Below are 22,947 nucleotides of genomic sequence, written 5' to 3'. Positions count from 1 at the left end.
ACTGCTGGTGCAGTTGGGGGGCTATTTATGGATGAAAGCACCTTAGGTTCTTATCATCTGTTAATTTTTAAACAATCTAACTTGGGTTTGCAGGAGTAGTGTGCATGTGTGCACAAACTAAACTGGAATAATTTATTATGACTACTGTTTGTGAAACAAATTTGAAATATTTTTACTTTGGTCATTATTACTGTTAATTTTTTGACAAAGATTTATGAGAAGGATGCTGTCAATAATGCAACTGTGTTTATGGGATGTCTGTGGATAAAATGACTGACCCTGCAGAGTTGATAAAGTTAAAGTCATTAGTCTGTTTTTGCAGGACTAATATGCATTTATTCAAAGTCAATTTTGGAATACTTTACTGTGGTTATTTTATTACAATCAGAAATGTGATGTGTATACAGTCAGTGAAGTGGTTGTAACTGACAATTATGGATAACCGGTGGATTATAATAACAGCAGTTTGAGTAGCCTTTTATGGTTTAAATGTTCTGAAATGGGGACTTTGACATTACTGGTTAAAACATTGTGTTTCCCTACTTATTTTAGAAATGTTCCAGACTACAAATTTAAAACACATACTAACAAATGTTGCTATATTAAACAATACATATAATTTAAAGCAATCAAGATGGAGAATCAAAATGAACACGTACTTATGCATGGTCCTAAAAGTGTGTGTGGCCCCATGGTTTAAATACAGGCCAGGGCCAAACATACACTTACTCTAACTGCCTGTATTTTTCTGTCCATCCATGGTAAATTGTTGTGCCTTATTCTGATATCCCTTCAAGATGCATATCTGTGTTGCACATGTAAGAGAATACTGTTAAATATTTGCATAGCAAAGTCAGTATTGTTTGCTTGTCAAGGCAATTCCAGCTATAACTTCAGACCTAACAGAATGTGGAGAAAGCTGCTTCAGGTTTTGTATGCTAAAAGCTTTCTCAACTGGAAGATTTTGCTCGTTTCAATATAGCAAAAACTGGATGGTGGTCAGAAAGATTGAATGGTTGAGTTCAAATGACTATGTAGTTATTTGACTGCTTTGAAGAAAGCCAGTTCAGAATACTGCTAACACTAAATTTATGATATTTGAAGGATGTAGATTTCACATCCCCAGAATCCCTGTTAGCCCCCAATTCCCCCAGGATTATCACAAACTCATATACACCCCAGTCATAACAATTTACAATGTTGATCGTGTCCCGCCAGATAAAAAGACCTCTTAACCATCTGGCTATGAACATCCCCCATAACAATGTGAAGGCCACCATACTGCAGCTAGGTGCCCCCCCACCCCCCCACACACTTTTTTGCAATTGATATATTTTTTTCAAAATACAGAAAATTCTGGAAGATTAAAGGCTTTGTCTTGGATTTGCAGTTTCTGCCAGGTTTTATAAATAGCCAGTATGGTAGGGTGAAGTGAGAATACTCAAGTCTGAAACTCGGGGAAACTAATTGCATATATTTCCAACATCTATGTGCATTACTCAGGGAAACTAACTGCATATACTTCCAACATCTATGTGCATTACTTTGAAGCCACCAGACTTCTGAAAATGCAGGAGTAAGTTAGGATAATTAGTATATGGCATGAGGAAAAGTAAAAGGCTGTATAGTTAAAAATTATGAAGAAATGTATATATTGAAATGCAGTTATACATGTGTTTACTATGCCTCTGTATAATACTTGTACAATAACCAAAACAAAAGTATCCACCAGACTCTGGGAAGCACCAGATAAGAAAGACTGAAAACGTTTAATATATGATATTGTACAAGTTACGTTTTTTACTCCAGTTTGTACTTTGTTTCTGTATAATACTTGACAGTGCTGCAAGAAAAGGTAAAGTGGATTTTGATAATTCATGTTATTACAATGCAGTTATACTGTCGTAATATTAAATGTGGAATATTGCAATTTAATACAGAAAAAAACAGTCAGTGGCACTAAACTCATCAAAGGCAACTCTTAAGAAGAGCTTGAATGATGTGCATTTTATACAAAGGTGTGTACCCTTTTGTTTATATATTAAAATTTGGTAATTAAGTACAGAAATAAGGAATAATAATCTAGACAATTCAGCACTACTCTTTTTTTCATTTACTTTGGTGAAATGAAAGGAAGTGTTGTGGGAAGGAAGAACTGAATAATAATGACTGTCTACTCTTCAGAACCTGATGAAGGCACAGGAAGCCTCAGCAATTACATGCCAGGATTCTCTTGACCTAAAAGGAACAGCTCAGAATTCCAAGAGGTGTGCCTTCATAAACTCTCAAGTCCAAGAGGCACAATGTAGTGTCCACTTAATATATTTTCAGCTAACTTTCTATAACAACTACAGACAAGAAGTATTCATGTTGACGTGATTTGATTATTACATGAAATAATTACCTGATAATCGAGGATGCTAAAGCCCAAGCCTCTGGAATCTTTCTCAAGTTCAATAATCTTCACTTCTTCAGACCACAGTGCCAGCTCCCCGTCTTCATAATCACCATAATCATCTTCAACATTATGACCATCCATTGAGTCTTCCTACATAAAGAATTGTGAGTCAGAAAAAAGCCCAAGTGTTGCTTATATTTTTCATATAATTATTGCAGTTTATGTGAGTGAACCGTTCATCTGTGTTAAGGGTCTACACTGACAATCTCTCAGCTGGAATATACACATTAACAAATGGATTTCCTATTACACGTTCAGTGCTACTAGATAAACTGATTTTTAATTATAGTGAAACTTTTGTCACACTTATTCAAGAGTACAGAAATGGGACAAAGTTCCACATCACTAACCTTGTTTTCAGTATTGAATTAAGACTGCAAGAAAGTACAACAAGCTGCTTCTGTTAAATAAAATCGTAGTACATGACTATCCCTGCATTATACTGCAGTCCATCTCTTACTCACACACTCCATCCTTATTTACACCCCAAAATGACCATTAATTAATGAATATACTCCTGTACCTTTATGTTTTCTTCCACATACATTTGCTGTACTTCATTCCAAAACCGTGCTTCTGCAATACCTCCCATAAACCCTCATGACTATCTTGGTCACACATTTCTTTACAACACAACTTAATATCTTATCTTCTTTTACTACATCGTTCACAACTTCCCTTATTATCAACAATTCTCTGATATGTTTTCCTTTGCCACTATTAATTTATTTCTGTAATATTCTATTCATCAATTCAGTCAACCTTAGCTGTAAGTATTTAATTAACATTTTGCAATAAATTTGAAAGAAATGTATTGACCTCCAGTTTTCTAGCTCCATCTCATCTTCCCTGTTTTCCTTTTGCATTTTTATTTTATTTTATTTATTTGACACTTGATTACCAGGAAAACTCAGACTGGGTAGGAACCCTTTTTCAGCACAGGCCAGGGGAAAAAATCTCCAAAATATTACAAAACATTTTAAGAAGAATAATTTTACAATCTTCAAAAATAACATAAAAACATCTACAGTTTAAATAATTATACAAAATTAGACATAATACAAAAACATTGGTTAATAATACATACAAGTTATATGAAGATGATTTAATACTTAGAGAGATTTTAGCCAGTTTATAGAGAAATTAAAGGTAAGTTAGTATAACACAAACAGGAACTGCAATATGACGCGAGAGAAAAGCCAGCTTAGGGTTTTATTTAGAAAGAAAGTCAGGGGAGAGAAACTGACAGAAGTAAGGAAGTGAGTGAAGAAGGGAGATTAAGGAGGTGTAAGGTATGAATAGGTACTTGTTCACCTTAAGCATTCTACTTCCCATGATCCTTGTGTGTAGCATGTATTCAATAAATTGAAAAACACCACTTTCTGTTCATCTGCAAATCTTTTAACCTTCACCATCCAACCACGATGCCACATCTGAGAAATTCTCCCAGTACTACATCTAATTCTATGAATTACAAACAGCAATCCATCAGATCTCTTTCTTCATGTAATAAAGTTTGAAAATTTCTATGATGAATTTCCAGATCATATATTGATTTCTAACACCTTAATTTCATCCAGTGCCCTATAAAAATGTCACTGTTAGTCTTCTAAACTATGTTGTCACTACTTTTTTTTTAAATTTTCCTACATCAACAATTGGTGGACTAAATATTTCCCTTTTACCTTAAAAATGTTTTATTTTCCTCCGATATAGGATATTGCCCAATGGCTCCTGAAGAAGTGACATACACACAATGTCAATTACAGTTAGGGAAACAAATATCATACAGGTGACTGGAGATATGACAAGATTGATCTCTCTCTCTAGATATGTGTGCGTGGTATCTATGCGCACACACACACACACACACCTCTCACAATGGCACTAAGGCATTCAGAACTCAAAACCAGTCTCCCTGCAGCTGGTAATCAGAACCCTTATGCACACCAGGTGCTGGTAATCAGAACCCTTATGCACACCAGGTGCCCTGACAAACCATCCGACCCAGAAAATCACTTTTATTCAGGTACAAAATACCACACGTGGCTGGAGTTATGCCAATATACACATACTCACACAGATTCTCTTTGCACTCCGTTCAAGCCCAGCAGCAAAAAGTACAGTTTTGTACCTACCATAAATGTAGATGTCCGAGAGGTATGCATCTGCAGTCCTAACATATGGGTTGTCCTGCCTCAGGCAGCCCTTCGGTCGGCCGGATTCCAAAGTCTGGGTCTGGCCTCGGCTCATGTCGCACTTCACCCGACGTCATAGCTGCTGTTAATTGGGTATAAAGGCATCAGCCAACGCCATTTTCCTCAGTGTTTCTTGCCCCAGATGCCAGGTGCCCTCTAGGAAGGCTAAATTTGGATAAATGCAAATGATTCCAAACAGTAGAGAGCAAATAAAAATAAACATGTATATACATATATACAAACAAATACACCATAATAGATTCCCCCAGCTAGCTACAAGATGGGCAAATACCCTAGGAGTACCACAGAGGGGAAGGAGGGTGGGTAATCCTGACTGCAGATGCATACCTCTCGGACATCTACATTTATGGTAGGTACAAAACTGTACTATGTCCTTCAAGGATGCATCTGCAGTCCTAACATATGGGTAGAATACCATAGCCAAACTGGGGGAGGAGGCACTAAGAAGATTATGGTGTAGCTAAGATCCCTTGTAAAACAGCAGTGGCAAAACCTGCTCGGGATCTGGAGTATAAAGGTAGATTATAATGCTTGGCAAATGTATGCACGGAGCTCCAAGTAGCAGCCTCTAAAATGTCTTTGGTAGCCACTCCTCGTAAAAAAGCTGTAGTAGTGGCTGTAGCCCTTGTGGAGTGAGGTCTGATGTTTTCTGGAGTTGTCTTTCCATGAAAAGAGTAACAAAATCTAATGCAATTTCCTATCCATTTTGAGATTGTCTGTTTTGAAATTGCTTTTCCTTCCATTCCTGTTGCATATGCTACCAGAAGCTGGTCAGTTTTTCTATTGTTCTTGGTTCTGTCCAGGTAGTAGCGCAATTGCCTGTGCACATCCAAGGTATGCAGTAGTCTTTCCCCTGTTCTGTGGGTTGGGGAAGAATGTTGGTAGGTGGATTGCTTGGTTTAATGATACCCTGGAGACCACCTTTGGCATAAAAGTAGGATTAGTTCTCAAGGACACTATCCTGATGGAAGATAAGGAAGGGCTGTACTGCCATTAATGCCTGTAATTCAGAAACCCTTCTTGCTGAAGTGATTGCAAGCAGGAAAGCAGTTTTCCAAGATAAGAACTGTAATTATGCTGTTGCTGCTGGTTCAAAAGGGGGAAGTGTTAACTTTTCTAACACAAAGTTCAGGTCCCATGTAGGCAAAGGTGGCTTCCTTGGAGGCTTTACATTTTTAATTCCTCTCAGAAACTGCCTGAGTAGAGGATGAGAGAAAACTGGAGGATCCATGTTGTATTCTGCTGAAATTGCTGATGCATGAATCTTAATGGAGGAGTAAGACAGGCCATTGTGGAAAAGCTCTGCTAAATATTCCAGGATGTTAGCTATGTTTGCCAATGATGCATTTTCTCCTTTTGCTGCACTCCAAATGAGGTATCTTTTCCATTTTGCTGAATAAGTTTTCCTTGTGGAGGGTCTGCGAGCCTCCAGGATAATGTCTTTAACCCTTTGAGATAAATCTGGGTTATTTTGTTTTATGTAATGTTCCAAGCAGCTAGCTGCAGTGTTTTCAGGTTTGGATGCAGGATTTTGAAGTTGTTCTGTGTTAGCAGTAAAGGAACTAGAGGTAGAGGCCATGCGTGTGCCCGAGACATACTCCTCAGTAGCGGGTACCAATGCTGCCTCGGCCAGTCTGGAGCTATCAGGATGATCCTTGGGTGATCTTCTTTGATCTTCAGTAGCACTTTGTGCATCAAAGGAAGAGGTGGGAATGCATATGCTGTCAGGTTTCCCCAACTGAAGGATAGGGAGTCCACCTTCCAAGCAAGTGGGTGGTATGTCCTTGTGCAGAATTTTCTCAATTGGTGGTTGTGTGGGGATGCGAACAGGTCCATTTCTGGTAGTCCCCATTTCTTTGTAATGGATTTGAAGATGTCAGGATGCAGCATCCATTCGTGGGCATCCGTGGTAGTTCTGCTTAAGATGTCTGCTAGTATATTTTCTTTTCCTGGCACAAATATGGCCTGGAGCTGAATGTTGAGGTTCAGGGCCACATTCCAGAGGTCCATTGCCATCCGGCATAGAGGATATGAATGTGTGCCTCCCTGTTTGTTGATATACCACATAACTGTGGTGTTGTCCGTCCTTATCAGCAAATGACCTTGTTGAAGAAACGGTCTGAATGTCTGAATTGCCTGTTTTACTGCCAGCATCTCTTTTTGATTTATGTGTAGGTTCAGCTGGTCTTGTGTCCATAAGCCTTGTATGCACTTGTCCACCATGTGTGCCCCCCAACCGAGGTCTGAGGCGTCCGTAGTGATAGTCTGGCTTGGGTGAGGGCTGTGGAAAGGCAGCCCTTTGTTCAATTGACAGGCCTGAGCCCACGACTGGAATTCTTGCTTCAGGCATGGAATTATTGGAATTTGGGTTTCTAGGCTGTGCTTGTGCTGAGAACATAAATTCCTTAGGTACCATTGCAACTTCCTCATATGTAGTCTGGCATGTGGAATCAATATTATGCAGGATGCCATGTAACCCAGGGCTTGCAGGACTTTCCTTGCTGTAAGCTGGTTCTGCGTTGTTAATGCCATGAAATAGAGTGGTAGTTGCTTTTGCTTTTCTGCTGTGAGGAATGCCATTTGGTTTGATGTGTCCAGTTCTGCACCCAAGAAAGTTATCCTTTGGGATGGTATCAGCCTTGACTTTTTTATGTTGACTGTGTATCCCAGGGCTTGCAATAGGTGAATAACCTTTTCTCAAATCTTTTGTTAATTTGTTTTTGTTGTCCGCTTGTAACAGGCAGTCGTCCAGGTATGGATAAATTTGAATTCCCTGAAGCCTGCAATGAGCAATTACTGATGCCAGGCATTTCGTGAATACTCTGGGCGCAGTAGATAAGCCAAAAGGCAATGCTGAGAATTGATAATGCTCTGATCCTGCAAGAAATCTGAGGTATCTTCTGCAATTTGGTCGTATGGGGACGTGCAGGTATGCCTCCTTGAGATCTAGAGTCACCAGCCAAGACTCCTTGCCCAGCATGGGAAGAAGTTGCTGTAGGGTCAGCATCTTGAATTTTGGAACAATGAGATATGTGTTCAGAGCGGACAGGTCGAGAATAGGTCTCCATTGGTTTTCCTTTCTTGGTACCAGGAAAAGTCTGGAATAAAATCCTTGTCCTTGTTCCATAGATGGTACCTTTTCTATAGCTCTCATCCTTAGTAAGTGGTCGATTTGTTGTAGAGCGTTTGTTTTTTGGTTTGGTGGTAGGTTTGGCATTCCTCTCTTCCTTGGTAGAGTATGGAAGTGAAACCTGTAACCTTTGTCTATTGTCTGTAAAATCCATTTGTCTCCTGTAATGTAATGCCAGTTTACTGATAATAAGGCTAGCTTTCCGCCTAAGGGTGCTTCTAGTTGTTCCCTGGTAGGCGGTATCAGAGCCAAGTCACTGAGATTGTCCTGTGGAAGTGGTAGTGGCTGGATCTGTGGCAGTACTTCTCTGGTTGTTAGGCTGCCACTGACGTCCCCTGTAGGCACCTCTGGATTGACCTCTGCCTCTTGGGCGCCTATTTCTGCCTCTCTGTGCTCTGGTGGTGTCTGGAAAGGACCAATTCTTCGAAGGCCAATTCCTACTAAACCTCGGAGGCTGGACCTGTAAGAAATCCTTGACTGTTTGGACAGATTTTGCTTTTTCTTCCACCTTCTTTAACACTTGCTGTGCAGGGGAGCCAAACAAGCTGTGTTTTTCCATGGGAGCATCTAGGAGCTTTGACTTTACGTGGTCTGGTAAGGATTGTTCTTTTAACCATGCATGCCTTCTGATCACTGTACCAGTCATAGCTGATCTAAAGGAAGCCTCCAGTGCATCATAGCCGCATTTTAAGGAATGATTACTGACCTGCTGAGTGTTATGTACCAAATCCTGAAGGGACTTACGGTCTATAGGCTCAGGAGAGGACAGTTGTTTAGTTAGCTGATCTAACAAAAATTCCTGATACTGAATCAAGTGGAATTGGCAGTTTAAGGCCCTAGCCGAAAGAGTAGCAGAAGTATAAACTTTTTTACCCCATCTCTCTAATGCTCTAGATTCTCTTTCAGAGGGGAGGGGGTTTTTAGCAGAGGCAGCTGCTACAGCTTTGGGGCCCTGTGAAATAGTTTCAGGATCTGCAATAGGAGCCTTATACAAGTGATAATGTGTGTCCGGGACCCTGTAGTATCTGTCGGGCTTAGCAGGGGCCGGGGGAAGAGAGTCAGGGGCAGTACAAGCATCATTAAATGCATCATCCACAACTGTAAGTACTGGAGGAATGGCTAGAGGCCTATGCTGTGGCAAATGTAAAAAGGTCCTAAGCCTTTTCCTAGAATCTGAAAAATCTTGGCCCTGCCATTGAAATTGTTCTCTCATAGCATGCAAGGTTTCCCCAAAAGAAAATTCCTCAGGAGGAGAGGCAGAAGGAACGGAGTCTTCTGCGTCAGAATCCTCATATGGAGAATAAGGGCCTTCTGGAGGATTTGAGTTTTCTGAATCATCAGAGGAATAATCTGTAGAAACTGGCTCAGGGGGCTCTGCTCTAGGCCTCTTCTCTGGAGGGGGATGAGAGGCCCTGTCAGGGTGAGGTTGGGATCCCCTGATCAAAGAAATGAGATCCTCTGCCAGGCTAAGCATTTGGGTACTAGAGCTAGGCCTGTGTGAGGGGGTTTTAGCAGGCAAGGCCTTAGAAGATTTAGCTGCTTTAGCCCTAGAAAAAGCCTTGATAGACATGGATGCAGGGGGCCTAGCAGCTCCACGTGCAGGAGTAGATATGTCTAAGGGAATAGTATCTGATAAATCCTGAGAACCTGCAACAGCAGGTGGAAATTCAGTAGCAGATTCAGCCATGCTGGATGAGGCCTCGGTTGTAGGAGGCATGCTTTCGGCCGAAGGAAGAACCGAGGACTCGGTTTCAGCTGAAACCGAGACACTCGCGGTTGGCTTAACCGCGGTTTCGGCCGAAACCGCGGACCGCGAGTGTTGGTCCTTTTCCTTACGCTTTTTAGCTAATTGTGAAGTCGGAGTCTCCGACAGCATGTTGTAAGCAAAAGCGGGGCCGAAAAACTCCTCTGCAAACTCCGACCGACGTCTAAGTGTACGTCAGTTGAAGGAAGCACAGGCTAGACAAGCTGCTACGTCGTGGTCTGGGCCTAAGCAAGGAAGGCAGTAAGAGTGGAAATCCTTATGAAGTATTTGTTTCCCACAAGTTAAACAGTTATTTACTTTTTCTGACATCGGCTGAGGCAAGAAAGAGTCCCCAACGGGGTACTTAGCTTTTTAGAAGTCTTTGGTAGTAGTAATCTCTGGTTCTGACCGACCGGCACTTGCGAACAGCTTCTGCTTCGGGCGCCACGCGGCAAGAAAGACTGGGGAAAATGGCGTCGGCTGATGCCTTTATACCCAATTAATAGCAGCTATGACGTCGGGTGAAGTGCGACATCAGCCGAGGTCAGACCCAGACTTTGGAATCCGGCCGACCGAAGGGCTGCCTGAGGCAGGACAACCCATATGTTAGGACTGCAGATGCATCCTTGAAGGACATCAGAGATTCTCGCTCTCTGCAGCTGGCAGTCCTAAAGAATTATCTCACGCAAAAAAATAATTTTTAGTCGGGGGTACAAATGACTGGAGATATACCGGACACACTTAGCATTTCCTCAGTTCTAATGCTCAAACACAAACTTTTCTTCCCTACAGCTATCAATTAGACCCCTTATGTACAGTACACTGGGATCCTGAAGAAAGTACAGTTGTGTACACTTACCATAAATGTAGATGTTCGAGTGCATTCACTGCTGCAGTCATCACATTTGGGTTATCTGCCTGCAGGTAGCCCACAGCCAGCCTGAATACCAGAGTCTTCGGATTTCTTCTTTGGATGCTGTTGCTTCTTCTATGACGTCAAGTCATCAGGGGGTATAAAACATGCAGCCAATGCCATTACATCAGTTTTTCTTGCCCCAGATGTCACGTGCCACCACAATAGGAAGCAATTATATGGTATGGTACACCCCCATCAAAACGCAAATACACATGAAAAAATATATATATACCAAACAAGAAGGAAAGGTAGAGAAGTCAGGGGGCTGGAGGGAGGGTTACCAGGACTGCAACAGTGAATACACTCGAACATCTACATTTATAGTAAGTGTACACAACTGTACTATGTTCTTCATGTTTCACTGTTGCAGTCATCACATTTGGGTTGATTCCTAAAGCTAAGGAAGGGAGGAGGTAGTTAAAGAGCTTTACAGCCAGCTATTAAGCCCTGCAAGACTGCTGTGGCAAATCCAGCTCTGGATTTAGAAAAGATAGGCAGGTGGTAATGCTTGGTGAAGGTGTGTACAGAGCTCCAGGTAACAGCTTCCAGGATGTCCCTAGTAGGGACTCCTCTGAGAAATGCCGTAGAGGTAGATGCAGCCCTGGTGGAATGTGATCTTATCCCCTGTGGGATAAGTTTTCCATGGTGCTTGTAGCAAAAATGAATGCAATGGGATATCCATTTGGTAATGATTTGCTTTGAAATGGCCTTCCCCTCTGCCCCTGCAGCAAAGCCAACTAGCAGCTGGTCAAACTTTCTGAGAGGCTTAGTTCTGTCCAAACAGAATCTAAGCTGTCTGTGCACGTCCAGAGAGTGCAGTATCCGTTAACCTTTGTTTTGTGGATTAGGGAAAAAAGTAGGCAAATTAATCACACTAGACCCCACCTTGGGCATTAAAGGAAGGATTAGTCCTGGGGGAAACCCTGTCCAGATGGAAGATACTGAAGGGTTCCACTGCCATGAGGGCTTGTAATTCAGACACTCTTCTTGCTGAAGTGATGGCTAGAAGTAAGGCTGTTTCAAAGAAAGGAATTTCAACTCTGCTGTTGCAGCTGGCTCAAAGGGGGGAAGAGTGAGCTTTTCCAATACAAAGTTAAGGTCCCAGACTGGAGTGGGAGCTTTCCTGGGGGTCTTAAATTTTTGGCCCCTCCAAGGAATTGTTTTAGCAAGGGGTGAGAGAAGAGGGGTGGCTCAGTATTATAATGTGCTGAAATGGCACAGACATGAATCTTAACTGACGAGAAAGATAGGTCCTTGTGAAGCATTTCTGTTAAGTACTCCAGAATAGGAGGTAAGCTGGGCACCGTTGTGCCCATCCCCTAAGCCTGGCTGCAGGAACAGTATATTTTCCATTTTTCAGCATAGGATTTTCTGGTGCTAGGCCTCCTTGCCTCCAGAATGACATCCCGCACCTGCTTACTAAGGGATGCTAGAGGAGAGCTAATGGAATTAGCCAGGCTGCAAGGTTCAGGGTTTGAAGATGAGGGTGCAAAATCTGGCCCGCCTGCTGGGACAGCAGGGAAGGGGTCTGAGGCAGGTGTCATGGGTGCAGCAGTGTCAGACTGCGCAAGAGGGGGTTACCAGTGCTGGTGTGGCCAGTCTGGTCCAATCAGTATTGTTCTTGGCTTGTCCTGTTTGATCTTTAGTATAACCTTCGAGAGGAGAGGCAGAGTGGAAAAGGCATAGACCGAGAGGCTTTCCCAGGTAAAGGACAGGGCATCCACTTTCCAAACTTGACTGTGGGGAGTTCTGGTGCAGAATTTGTACAATTGGTAGTTCTGAGGGGAGGCAAACAGGTCTACCTCTGTGGTCCCCCATTTGTTCCTCAAGAGGTTGAATATTTTGGGTTCTATTTTCCATTCGTGTGGGTCCATGAGATTTCTGTTTAAGTCGTCTGCCAGTGAATTTAGTTTGCCTGGCAGGAAATGAGCCTGTAGGTGCACTTGGTAGCTCAAGGTTGTGATCCACAGAGCCATGGCTAGTCTGCATAGCGGGTAGGAGTGGGTTCCCCCCTGCTTGTTTATGTACCACATAACTGTGGTGCTGTCTATCTTTACCACTAGTTGTCCTGGAAGAATAAGGTCTCTGAAGGCTGTCAGAGCATTCTGCACAGCTAACACTTTTTGATTGATATGCAAGCGCATCTGTCTCAGGTTCCATTTCCCTGAATGCACTGCCCTGCCATGCAAACCCTCTATGCATAGTCTGATGCGTCTGCTGTTAGGGTTTGGGTGGCAGGGATAGAGTGAAAGGGAGTCCCTTGTTGTGGTAGCAGGCCTCTGCCCACCAAAGGAACTCTGTCCTTAGACAAGGAATGATAGGAATCATTGTTTCCAGGTCCTGAGAATCTTGTCACCATATACTTTTCAGATACCATTGGAGTTTCCTCATATGCAGTCTTGCATATGGAATTAGCAGAATGCAAGAGGCCATGAACCCCAGACCTTGTATTTTCCTTGCAGACAGCTGGAATTTTGTGGCTAATAGTTTGAAGTAGGTTGACAAACAAATTTGTTTCTCCTGAGTGAGGAATGGCATCTGGGAAGTTGTGTTCAAGCTTGCTCCCAGGAATACAATCTGTTGGCAGTGTACTAGGTGAGATTTATTTTCACTGATGGTGTACCCCAGTGAGGTTAGAAATTTCTTTATAAATGCCAGGTGTTGTAATAGCAAGTCCTGGCTTTCTGCCTGAATCAGACAATTGTCCAGGTAATGGTAAATTTGAATATTTCTGTGCCAGCAAAATGCAATGGCTGGAGCTAGACACTATGTGAACACCCTGAGCACGGTAGATAAGCCAAAGGGTAGTGCAGAGAACTGAAAGTGCATGGAGCCCGCCCTGAAACATAGGTATTGTCTGCAGGATTCTCTTATTGGGATGTGCAGGTAAGCTTCCTTTAAGTCTAGGGTTGCCAGCCAGGCATCCTTGGCTAGCATAGGAAGAAACTGTTGAAGAGTTAGCATTTTAAATTTTGGAATCACCAGAAAGGTGTTGAGAATAGAGAGGTCCAGGATAGGACGCCAAGAGTTTTCTTTTCTGAGTACCAGAAAAAGTCTTGAATAAAAACCTTGTCCCCTTAGTTCTGCTGGGACAGGCTGAATAGCCCTGATACTGAGAAGAGAGAGAACCTGCTGTTGGGCCTCCACCCATTGATTTGGGGGGGGGGGAGGTCTGGCCAACCATTTGGGGTTTGTAGTGTGTGGAAGTGGAATCTGTATCCTCGGGAAACTATGTTCAAAACCCATTTGTCTGGGTAAGGAGGTCCCAGTTTTTTGCATGCGGGGCGAGCTTTCCTCCTAAGGGAGCAAGTAGTTGAGCAGGGCTTGGAAGGGTTAAGGTTGAGTCATTGTGCCATTTTTCCTTAGGGGGCGGCTTACTACTCCCTGCTTTGGAAGTGGGAGCCCCCCACTGCTTAGATCTGTGTATAGCCTGAGACTGAAATCTTGGTGGTCTGCTGCTCCTGGGTTTGGACTGAGAAGGCCTGGAAGGGAGTGGAAAGGACCAGTTCTTTGAAGGCCAATGCCTACTGAATCTGGGAGGCTGTACTTGTAGAAAAGCTTTAACAGTTTGCCTAGATTTAGATTTTTCCTCCATCCTTTGAGAACTTCCTCTACTTTGTTGCCAAAAAGGCGGTCTTAGTTTAAGGGTGCATCCAGTAATTTAGCTTTAACATGATCTGGCAAGTTTTTTTTCTTAAGCCAAGCATGCCTTCTAAGTACAGACCCAGTGACAGCAGCCCTGCAAGATGCTTCTAAAACATCAAAACCACATTGCAAAGTATGTTTACCAACTTGTTCTGCAGAATGCATTAAATCTTGCAAGTCTTTCTGCTCAGCACAGTCAGGAATCATCATCATTTTCTGTTTAAGTAGTCCCATAATATGCTGCTGATACTTTAATATATGAAAATGGCAATTTAAAGCCCTAATGGCCAAAGTAGCAGAAGTGTATACCTTATTACCACATCTGTCTAAGGCTCTAGAAACTCTATCAGAAGGGGTTGGCCTTTTAGCAGCAGTAGCCTTAATGCCTTTTGGTCCTTGGGAAATGGTCTTTGGATCTGCAGAAGGATTCTTGAAGAGGAACTTGTGAGAGTCAGGTACTCTGTAGTACCTGTCAGTTTTTCTGGGAGCTGGAGGTAAAGTGTCTGGCCTAAGGCTAGATTGCAAGAAAACATCATCTAGAATAGCCAGAACATGAGGGATAGCTAGACACCTGTGTTCAGGCAGGAGTAAGAATTCCCTAAGTCTCTTTTTGGACTCAGAATAGTCCTGGCTTTCCCAGCGGAAATGCTCCCTATGGGTATGCAAGGTTTCACCAAAAGAAAAATCTTCTGGAGTGGAAGCAGAGGGAATGGAATCCTCTGCATCAGAATCGTCATAAGTAGATAAGGGCAAATCCTGGTAATCAGAAGGAGCAGAGATACCAGATTCCTGATCAGAAGAATCAGAAAGAAAATTGGTTCCAAGTATGTTAGAGGGGGAAGGCTGGCTTCCCTAATCAAAGTAATAAGGTCTTCAGCCATTCTGAGCATTTGTTTTTGAGGCATATGGGCTTGAATAAGCATTTTGGTCATCGGTTTTCTAGGCATAGTGCGAGTTTTAGGCCTGAGGAATTCAGTACTTCTAGTTGGAAACGATGCCGTTGGTTTAATATGAAAGTCTATAGGCCTGAATACACCCTCAGAAGCCAGTGCCTGCACAGTGGCTCCAGACCCATACAAAGTAGAGACATCCGCAGGTTCCATAGTCGAAGAAGCATCCCATGGCATACTGGACTCCGAATGGGTCTCAGTAAAGGCCTGCGAATCTGTAGTAGTGGGTATCGGGGGTTGCGAAAGTGCCTCACTGAGTACCGGTGAACTGGCGACTAGCTTAACGGAAGCATCGTCGGCTATTTTGGACCTATGCGGTCTGTCTCTGTCTTTATCCTTACTTTTTTTGGAAGATCGGTAATCAGATGGGCTTAACGAACACATTTCAGAGTACGGCGATCGAGAACGAAAGTATTCAGCTACAAAAATAGCCAGATGACGAATAATTCGGGCCTTGAACAAGGCAGAAAACCGAGACAGAGGGATGTCGTGGTCTGGGCTTAAACAAGTGATGCAGTAAGAATGAAAATCTCTATCAGGTATTTGCTTTCCACAGGCAAAACAATTGTTAAATGTTTTTGACATGGGTTAGAGCAAGAAAAAAAGGATCCCCAACAGGATACTTATCTTTTTTGAAGACTTTGGGTCTGAAACTCAAAAACAGAAATTTCAGGAGTCGGCCAACCGGCACTTACGAATGGCTTCAGCTTCGGGCACCGCACGACAAGAAAGACTTATGTAATGACATCATCTGCATGTTTTATACCACTGACGACTTGACAGCATCCGACACAGAAATCCGAAGACTCTGGTATCAGGCCAGCTCAGGGCTACCTGCAGGCAGATAACCCAAATGTGATGACTGCAACAGTGAAACACGAAGAACATCTGTCCTACCCATTCACTGTTTAGTCAGAGAAGACAGAAATGACTGGGGAAATGCCAGTATAAACGCACATGCACTAGCACTGAGACACTCGGTACTCCTCTGCCACAACATCCAAATACAGACTATTTTCACCAATCAGACTCCAATACATACACAACAGGGAGTCCAGTAGAATTGTTGGGGGACTTCATCCTTCTCCTTCACATGAAACAATCACAAAACAAAGCCTGCTTTTTAATCAATAGAGCCTGCAGGTCCATAATAAAACACTAGAAAAATACTTACTCTGTCACATACAAGTAGTGACAAGTAATGTCATTGCTCGTAAAAGTTGATTTACATTAAAAAAATCAGACTTGTACTGCAAATCAGACTTGTACTGCAGATTCTTCTGACAGGAGCCAATCAGTCACACCTGCTGCTGTTCCTGTTCCCATTTCAATGGTCTACATAGACATTGTTGAGAAAGTGTACTCTGCAGGGAAACCAGTAAATGTAATTAGCTGTTCTGTCTGCTTATATAACATAGCAACATGGATTAGGCTAGTTTATCATAAGCCTATCTTACTAGCCCTATAATGCTATTACATGTCTGCAGGTATCTGTACTGAGAAGCCACGCTAATGAATGGCATGAAGTTTCATTTCTGCATTCCAAATTGCATTCATGGTAATGGTGAGTTGTGGGGGAATATTTCTACAGCATATCTATTGTGCTACTAAAACAATTACCCTAAATGCATCCTAAAACTAAGAAAATGTTTGCTTTTTTTAAATACATTTTTTTTATTTTAAAATCAGTATGCCAATTTTAGAATAAAATAACTTACCGAAAAAAAATCATGGCAACAGTAACAAGCATTTTCCGAAGGTCCAAAGTTGTCACGTGTAATCAAGGAGTTATCATGGAACTACAGCTTAGCCATTTAGTAGAAAGAGCAGAATAAAAAGGTCAAGCACTTCTTATCTCCTGAAAATGCTTATGATTCTAAATTAGTCTGTCATCCATCAAAAACTAGCTACTCTATCCGCCCAATTTTTCTTCTTGCATGGACAGATAATCAAATCATCACTATAACAGGCGAGTTAAAACGAAGGACAGCTGCAACTTAATTTGCAAAATCTGAAATCCAGCATCAACCCACTAGCCTGCTACAGCCAACATTGCATATGCCTCCCTTATATGAAGCAGGTCAGCAACAGTAAAGATACGCCAAATCGTGGCCCACCATTACTAAAAATAAAGAGATCGGGATTTTTGTCTAAAATTCTAGCTGCCAGGCATATGCATGGAAATCTCGTCTCTGCAAAAAAGGGGCATCCTAACCAAACATTTCACATTAGTAAAGATCATATTAATTTCATTACACTTACTTGGGTTTTCTTAGCCACTTCAATATCCGATGGAGGAGGTTGCGTATTTAATATGACAGAACTTTGATCAGCGGTCTGAAAATAAAAAAGGAAAAAATCATAATAGTGTTCTCTCAGAATTTGTATATATTCTATAATCAAAATAAAAGGTTAAATAATAGGTAAATGTTTTGTATGTGGTTTTGAAAATGCAATTCTTTTCAGCAGTACAGCTTTATGATTGATGCAGCTACAAATACCAGGACATTACTAAACCTTTCCCATAATAAAGGGTTGTGTTTAGCATATTATGTACATACTGGCAAAGATGGTGTTTAATTTTCAGACAAGTGACTATCTTCCATATCAAACACCACATAATAAAATGTTGGCATGCATTCCAAAATGACTTTTAATTTCACTTCTCAGCTATACATGTCATTTTGGCGGGTCTATATTAGAACATCGAAGTTTCAAAACTTCAAATGTTCTAATATCGAACCCTATTCAGCGAAAGCTGAAAACACCGAACATACAGAACAGTGAATTTTTTCCTAGGGAAAAAATTTGCTGTTCCAAAACACATACACACAACACAAGCACACCAAACAAACAGCAATCCACACAAATACACCTAAAATCTTACACCTACCCTATACTAAACTATACACACACCACTAACTATCCACTTACCTTAACCCAAACCCTAACCCTAAGGTCCATCACTATCGCACACTCACCTCACCCGCACCCTAACACTAACTCACCTACAATGCCCTAACCCTCACATCCACACAATCGCACACTTACCTGACACATGCCCTAACCCGCCCTAATCCTCACGTCCACACAATCGCACACATGGCTAAGCTGCACCCTAACCCACACTAAATCGCACACTTACCTGAACCTGACCCGTAACCTTCCACCACAGCGCTGAAAATACCGAAGCAACAGAAATGGGTAACCAAATTTTTTCCATAGGAAAAAATTTGGTTTTCTGTTGCTTCAATATTTTCAGCTTTCGCTGAATAGAGTTCGATATTAGAACATTCGAAGTTTTGAAACTTTGATGTTCTAATATAGACCCCATTTTGGCAATTGTACATGTTGCAACTATTATAGGACGCAACTCTAGAGGGCAGTCACAGTCAAACAATCTTGTGAAGAATATATTAGACACGCATACAGATGTAGAATTTATCTAACATGTCATATTATCATAAATAAAGGAATAAAGAGAGACTACACAGGAAAAGAAAGTGGTAAGAAATAAGAAAATGATCAAAGAAAGAAATAAGGAAAGAACAGACGACTGTAACAGATAGTAAGAGCAATTAGAAAGGAAGGATTAGTGCGCAGATACTTTAATAACATACCCTAAGTACATTTGATTAAAAGAAGAAAGACAGTCTTTGAAGTGTTTAAAACTCCCCTAATGAATGAAAAGGAACTGATGGTTGTGGAGTGGCATAAAACCAAGTAGTACACAAACTAAATTTGAAATCAGATGCAACAAATGCCACACAAGAGCTAAAGACAAATTATCTGACTTAAACCTACCAAGTGCAAAACTATCAGGAGTAAGCTCAAAGGTAATGCATCAATCTAGACATTAACAGATATTAACATTTCCCCGAATCAACCAAGTGCTGAATACAGGTAAAAGGCTGAAGTAAGTAACTGAAGATTTGACTTAAAAGCAAGAGCAACACTACTATCACTACTACTCAGTCTGAGAAACTGAACAACAGATGGGCCAATAATTGACAGCAAAAACTAGATGAGGATGGAAAATCTCACCAGATATGTCTCCATGATAAAAGCCAGATCAACACTAATTAAACCATCAAAGAAAAGGGTTACTGTAGTTCACAATGGCCTGGCATTAATGAGAACACATTTGTTTCACATCACTTAGCTGAGTACAAACTAGATAATGTTGCAATTTATAAAGTACATTTCCATGAGTTATGAGGGTGGCCACGATGGTGCAGCGGTTAGCATTGTCACCTCAGAGCAAGAGGGTATCCAGTTCGATCCTAAGCTGGGGTCCTTTTGTGTGGAGTCGGCATGTTTTCCCTGTGGTCGCATGAGTTTCCTCCGGGTACTCCGGTTTCCTCCCACATCCCAAAGACATGCAGTAGGTGGATTGGACACTCTAAACTGGCCGTAGGAGTGAGTGTGTGCATGTGTGTGCTTTCCATGGAAGGTTGGGTGCCGGACTGGCAACTCGACACTGTAAAACTCTACTGCTAATCATGAGCGGACAGGTGATCCTCTGTGGTGTCCCCTAACTGGGAAAAGCCAAAAGAAGAAGAAGATTTCCATGAGTTATGACTCAACTGCCATTTTTAATTTAAAATCAGTGCCAGCACTGCTTCTATTAGTGTACTGACTCAGTTTGGGATGTTTTCTATTTTTTCTACAATCCAAAAATAACTGATAACATATATGTGTACACATTTTGCACTCGTTTTGTCTCCATATGACTATCTACCAATTAAGGCCACAATCTCTCTTCATCCACTGGGTCTGCTGAATCTATCTTATCCTCCACTGGACTGATTTTGACCCATGTTCAGGGCCAGTGACGAAATTACAATACATGAGGAAGCATCATACTGCTGCAGGGGAATGTTTCACCTAATTAATCAACCCCTATGTGCATTTGCCCCATCTCCAGGGTTTCATTGTGTGATACCTTAAACCTCTTGTATCAGAGGCAACATGGGATATATGTAAATTACCCCTTAAGGATATCAGGTGCCTCAGCTAAATAGCAATTCTGAATGTCCATGACTTTTTTTTCAAATTTTAAGTATATTTATGGACAATTTCAGGCCAATAAAGCCAAACCCCTCTAGCTGTGGACATGCATGTTTCTGCCTTATGGCATCATCAGTACAGCATAAGAGGAATGTCTGTCTTCTTATGGCATCATCAGTACAGCATAAGAGGAATGTCTGTCTTCTTAGGGCGCCATCAGTACAGCATAAGAGGAATGTCTGTCTTCTTAGGGCGCCATCAGTACAGCATAAGAGGAATGTCTGTGTTCTTAGGGCACCATCAGTACAGCATAAGAGGAATGTCTGTCTTCTTATGGCACCATCAGTACAGCATAAGAGGAATGTCTGTCTTCTTATGGCACCATCAGTACAGCATAAGAGGAATGTCTGTCTTCTTATGGCACCATCAGTACAGCATAAGAGGAATGTCTGTCTTCTTATGGCACCATCAGTACAGCATAAGAGGAATGTCTGTCTTCTTATGGCACCATCAGTACAGCATAAGAGGAATGTCTGTCTTCTTATGGCACCATCAGTACAGCATAAGAGGAATGTCTGTCTTCTTATGGCACCATCAGTACAGCATAAGAGGAATGTCTGTCTTCTTATGGCACCATCAGTACAGCATAAGAGGAATGTCTGTCTTCTTATGGCACCATCAGTACAGCATAAGAGGAATGTCTGTCTTCTTATGGCACCATCAGTACAGTATAAGAGGAATGTCTGTCTTCTTATGGCACCATCAGTACAGCATAAGAGGAATGTCTGTCTTCTTATGGCACCATCAGTACAGCATAAGAGGAATCTCTGTCTTCTTATGGCACCATCAGTACAGCATAAGAGGAATGATCTCCCTAATATTCCCTGCTGTGCTCCTTTCATTCTCTCCTTAAATATACCTCCACTTCTAAGTACACGTTTTTATTTTTTCTTTAAAAACACTCCCCAATCTGACCATGTTTTGTAAAAAAGTAATGTAATTTCTTCTCCAGTACTTTCTGCTACTAAGAAATCTGCAGAAACTGTCAATTCTTCTGCTCACTATTAAATACTGTGTGTGTGTATATGTGGTTATATACAAATTCACCTATACACTGAGGAGACAATGCCAGCTAGACACATGTCTGTACAGACCAGTGAAAATAAACATGCATACTTTTCTCTTGTAGTTATAAAAAAACATACCATACCAGTGTTTTGAAAAAATATGCTGAGGAATTCTGTGTTGGAGGGAAACCTGCTACCTTATCAGTGGGAGTAGTAAGCACTAGATAACCTATCTACCACATAAGGAGTGGTTTCTGGGCAAGAAAAGTACAGTTGTGTACTCTTACCATAAATGTAGATGTTCGAGTAATTTTCACTGTTGCAGTCATCACATTGGGTTATCCCTGCCAGGGTAGCTCTCAGTCGTCCCAAATACCGAGGCCTAGTATTTCTGCATCGGTTGCTGTCACTTCAGGACTGACATCAGGTCATCAGTAGTATAAAGTAAGGCAGGCGATGCCATTACATCAGTTTTTCTTGCCCTGCCAGGAGACCCCCAGTGGGAGCCAGGATATGGTGGAAAAACCCGACCCATAGAAAGTAAATACCAAAATGTTCCTTGTAATAAGAGAGAGAGAGAGAAAGGGGGATGGAGGGAGGGAAAACAGGACTGCAACAGTGAATACACTTGAACATCTACATTTATGGTAAGTGTACACACAACTGTACTATATTCTTCATGTTTCACTGTTGCAGTCATCACATTTGGGTTGATTCCCAAAGCTGAGGAAAAGGGTGTAGGCAGTCAAGAAGAGTGGGGGCTGGATAGGATGCCCTGCAAGACTGCAGTGGCAAAGCCTGCCCTGGATTTGGAGAAGATAGGCAGGTGGTAATGCTTGGTGAAGGTATGAACAGATGTCCATGTTGCAGCCTCCAGGATGTCCCTGGTAGGGATTCCTCTGAGGAAAGCTGTAGAGGTGGAGGTTGCTCTGGTAGAGTGAGTACTGACCCCTTAGGGGGAGGTTTCCCGTGTTGCTTGTAGCAGTAATGGATGCAGTGTGCTATCCATTTGGAAATGGTTTGTTTGGATATGGCTTTGCCCCCTGCTCCTGCAGCAAAGCTGACTAACAAATGATCAGTCTTTCTGAATGATTTAGACCTGTCTAGATAGAATCTGAGCTGTCTGTGAACATCTAGAGAGTGCAGGATCCCTTCCCCCTTGTTTTGTGGGTTAGGGAAAAAGATGGGCAAATGAATGGATTAGTTGAGAGCCACACTGGACACCACTTTGGGCATGAAGGATGGGTTAGTCCTGAGGGAGACCCTGTCAGCATGGAAAACGATGAAGGGCTCTACGACCATTAGTGCTTGTAGCTCGGATACTCTTCTTGCTGAAGTGATGGCCAGAAGCAAGTCTGTATTCCATGAGATAGACTTTAGTTCTGCTGAAGCTGCTGGTTCAAAGGGGGGGGGGGGCAGGGTGAGTTTCTCGAACACAAAGTTTAGGTCCCAATCTGAGGTAAGTGCTCTTCTGGGTGGCCTCAAGTTGCTAGCCACTCTGAGAAATTCTTTGATGAGAGGGTGTGAGAAAAGAGGTTGCTCAGTGCGGAAATGAGCAGAGATAGCAGAGGCATGAATTTTAACAGAAGAAAAGGTGTACCACTGTGTAGTAGGTCAGCTAGGTAATCCAGGATGAGAGGTAGGGAGGGCTGTGCCGTATCGGCTCCCATAGCCTTGGTCCAGGTGCAGAACCTTTTCCATTTGTCAGCATAAAACTTTCTAGTGCTAGGGCATCTGGCATCAAGTATAACATCTAGAACCTGTTTACTGAGACTAGCAGCTTGTACAGTAGTCAGGGAGTAAAGCCA

At 42.1% G+C, this 22,947-nt stretch overlaps 1 protein-coding gene across 1 annotated transcript in view; it reads right to left on the bottom strand.

The window, feature by feature from the left end:
• Window positions 1-22,947, bottom strand: part of PATJ (PATJ crumbs cell polarity complex component) — a gene marked incomplete in the record, with an annotated part of 2,990,875 nt that overhangs the window by 2,841,178 nt on the left and 126,750 nt on the right. Inside the window, 1 exon segment of the mRNA XM_044085542.1 lies at window positions 2,405-2,544. Within this exon segment, the coding sequence (XP_043941477.1) occupies window positions 2,405-2,539 (135 nt within the window).

The sequence above is a fragment of the Protopterus annectens genome, chromosome 10.part0 (genome assembly GCF_019279795.1).
Source record: "Protopterus annectens isolate FY-2018-M chromosome 10.part0, PAN1.0, whole genome shotgun sequence".
Classification (NCBI taxonomy): Eukaryota; Metazoa; Chordata; order Ceratodontiformes; family Protopteridae; genus Protopterus; species Protopterus annectens.
The sequence above is the reverse complement of the archived record's forward strand: the minus strand, read 5'-3'. Positions and strand labels throughout refer to the sequence as shown.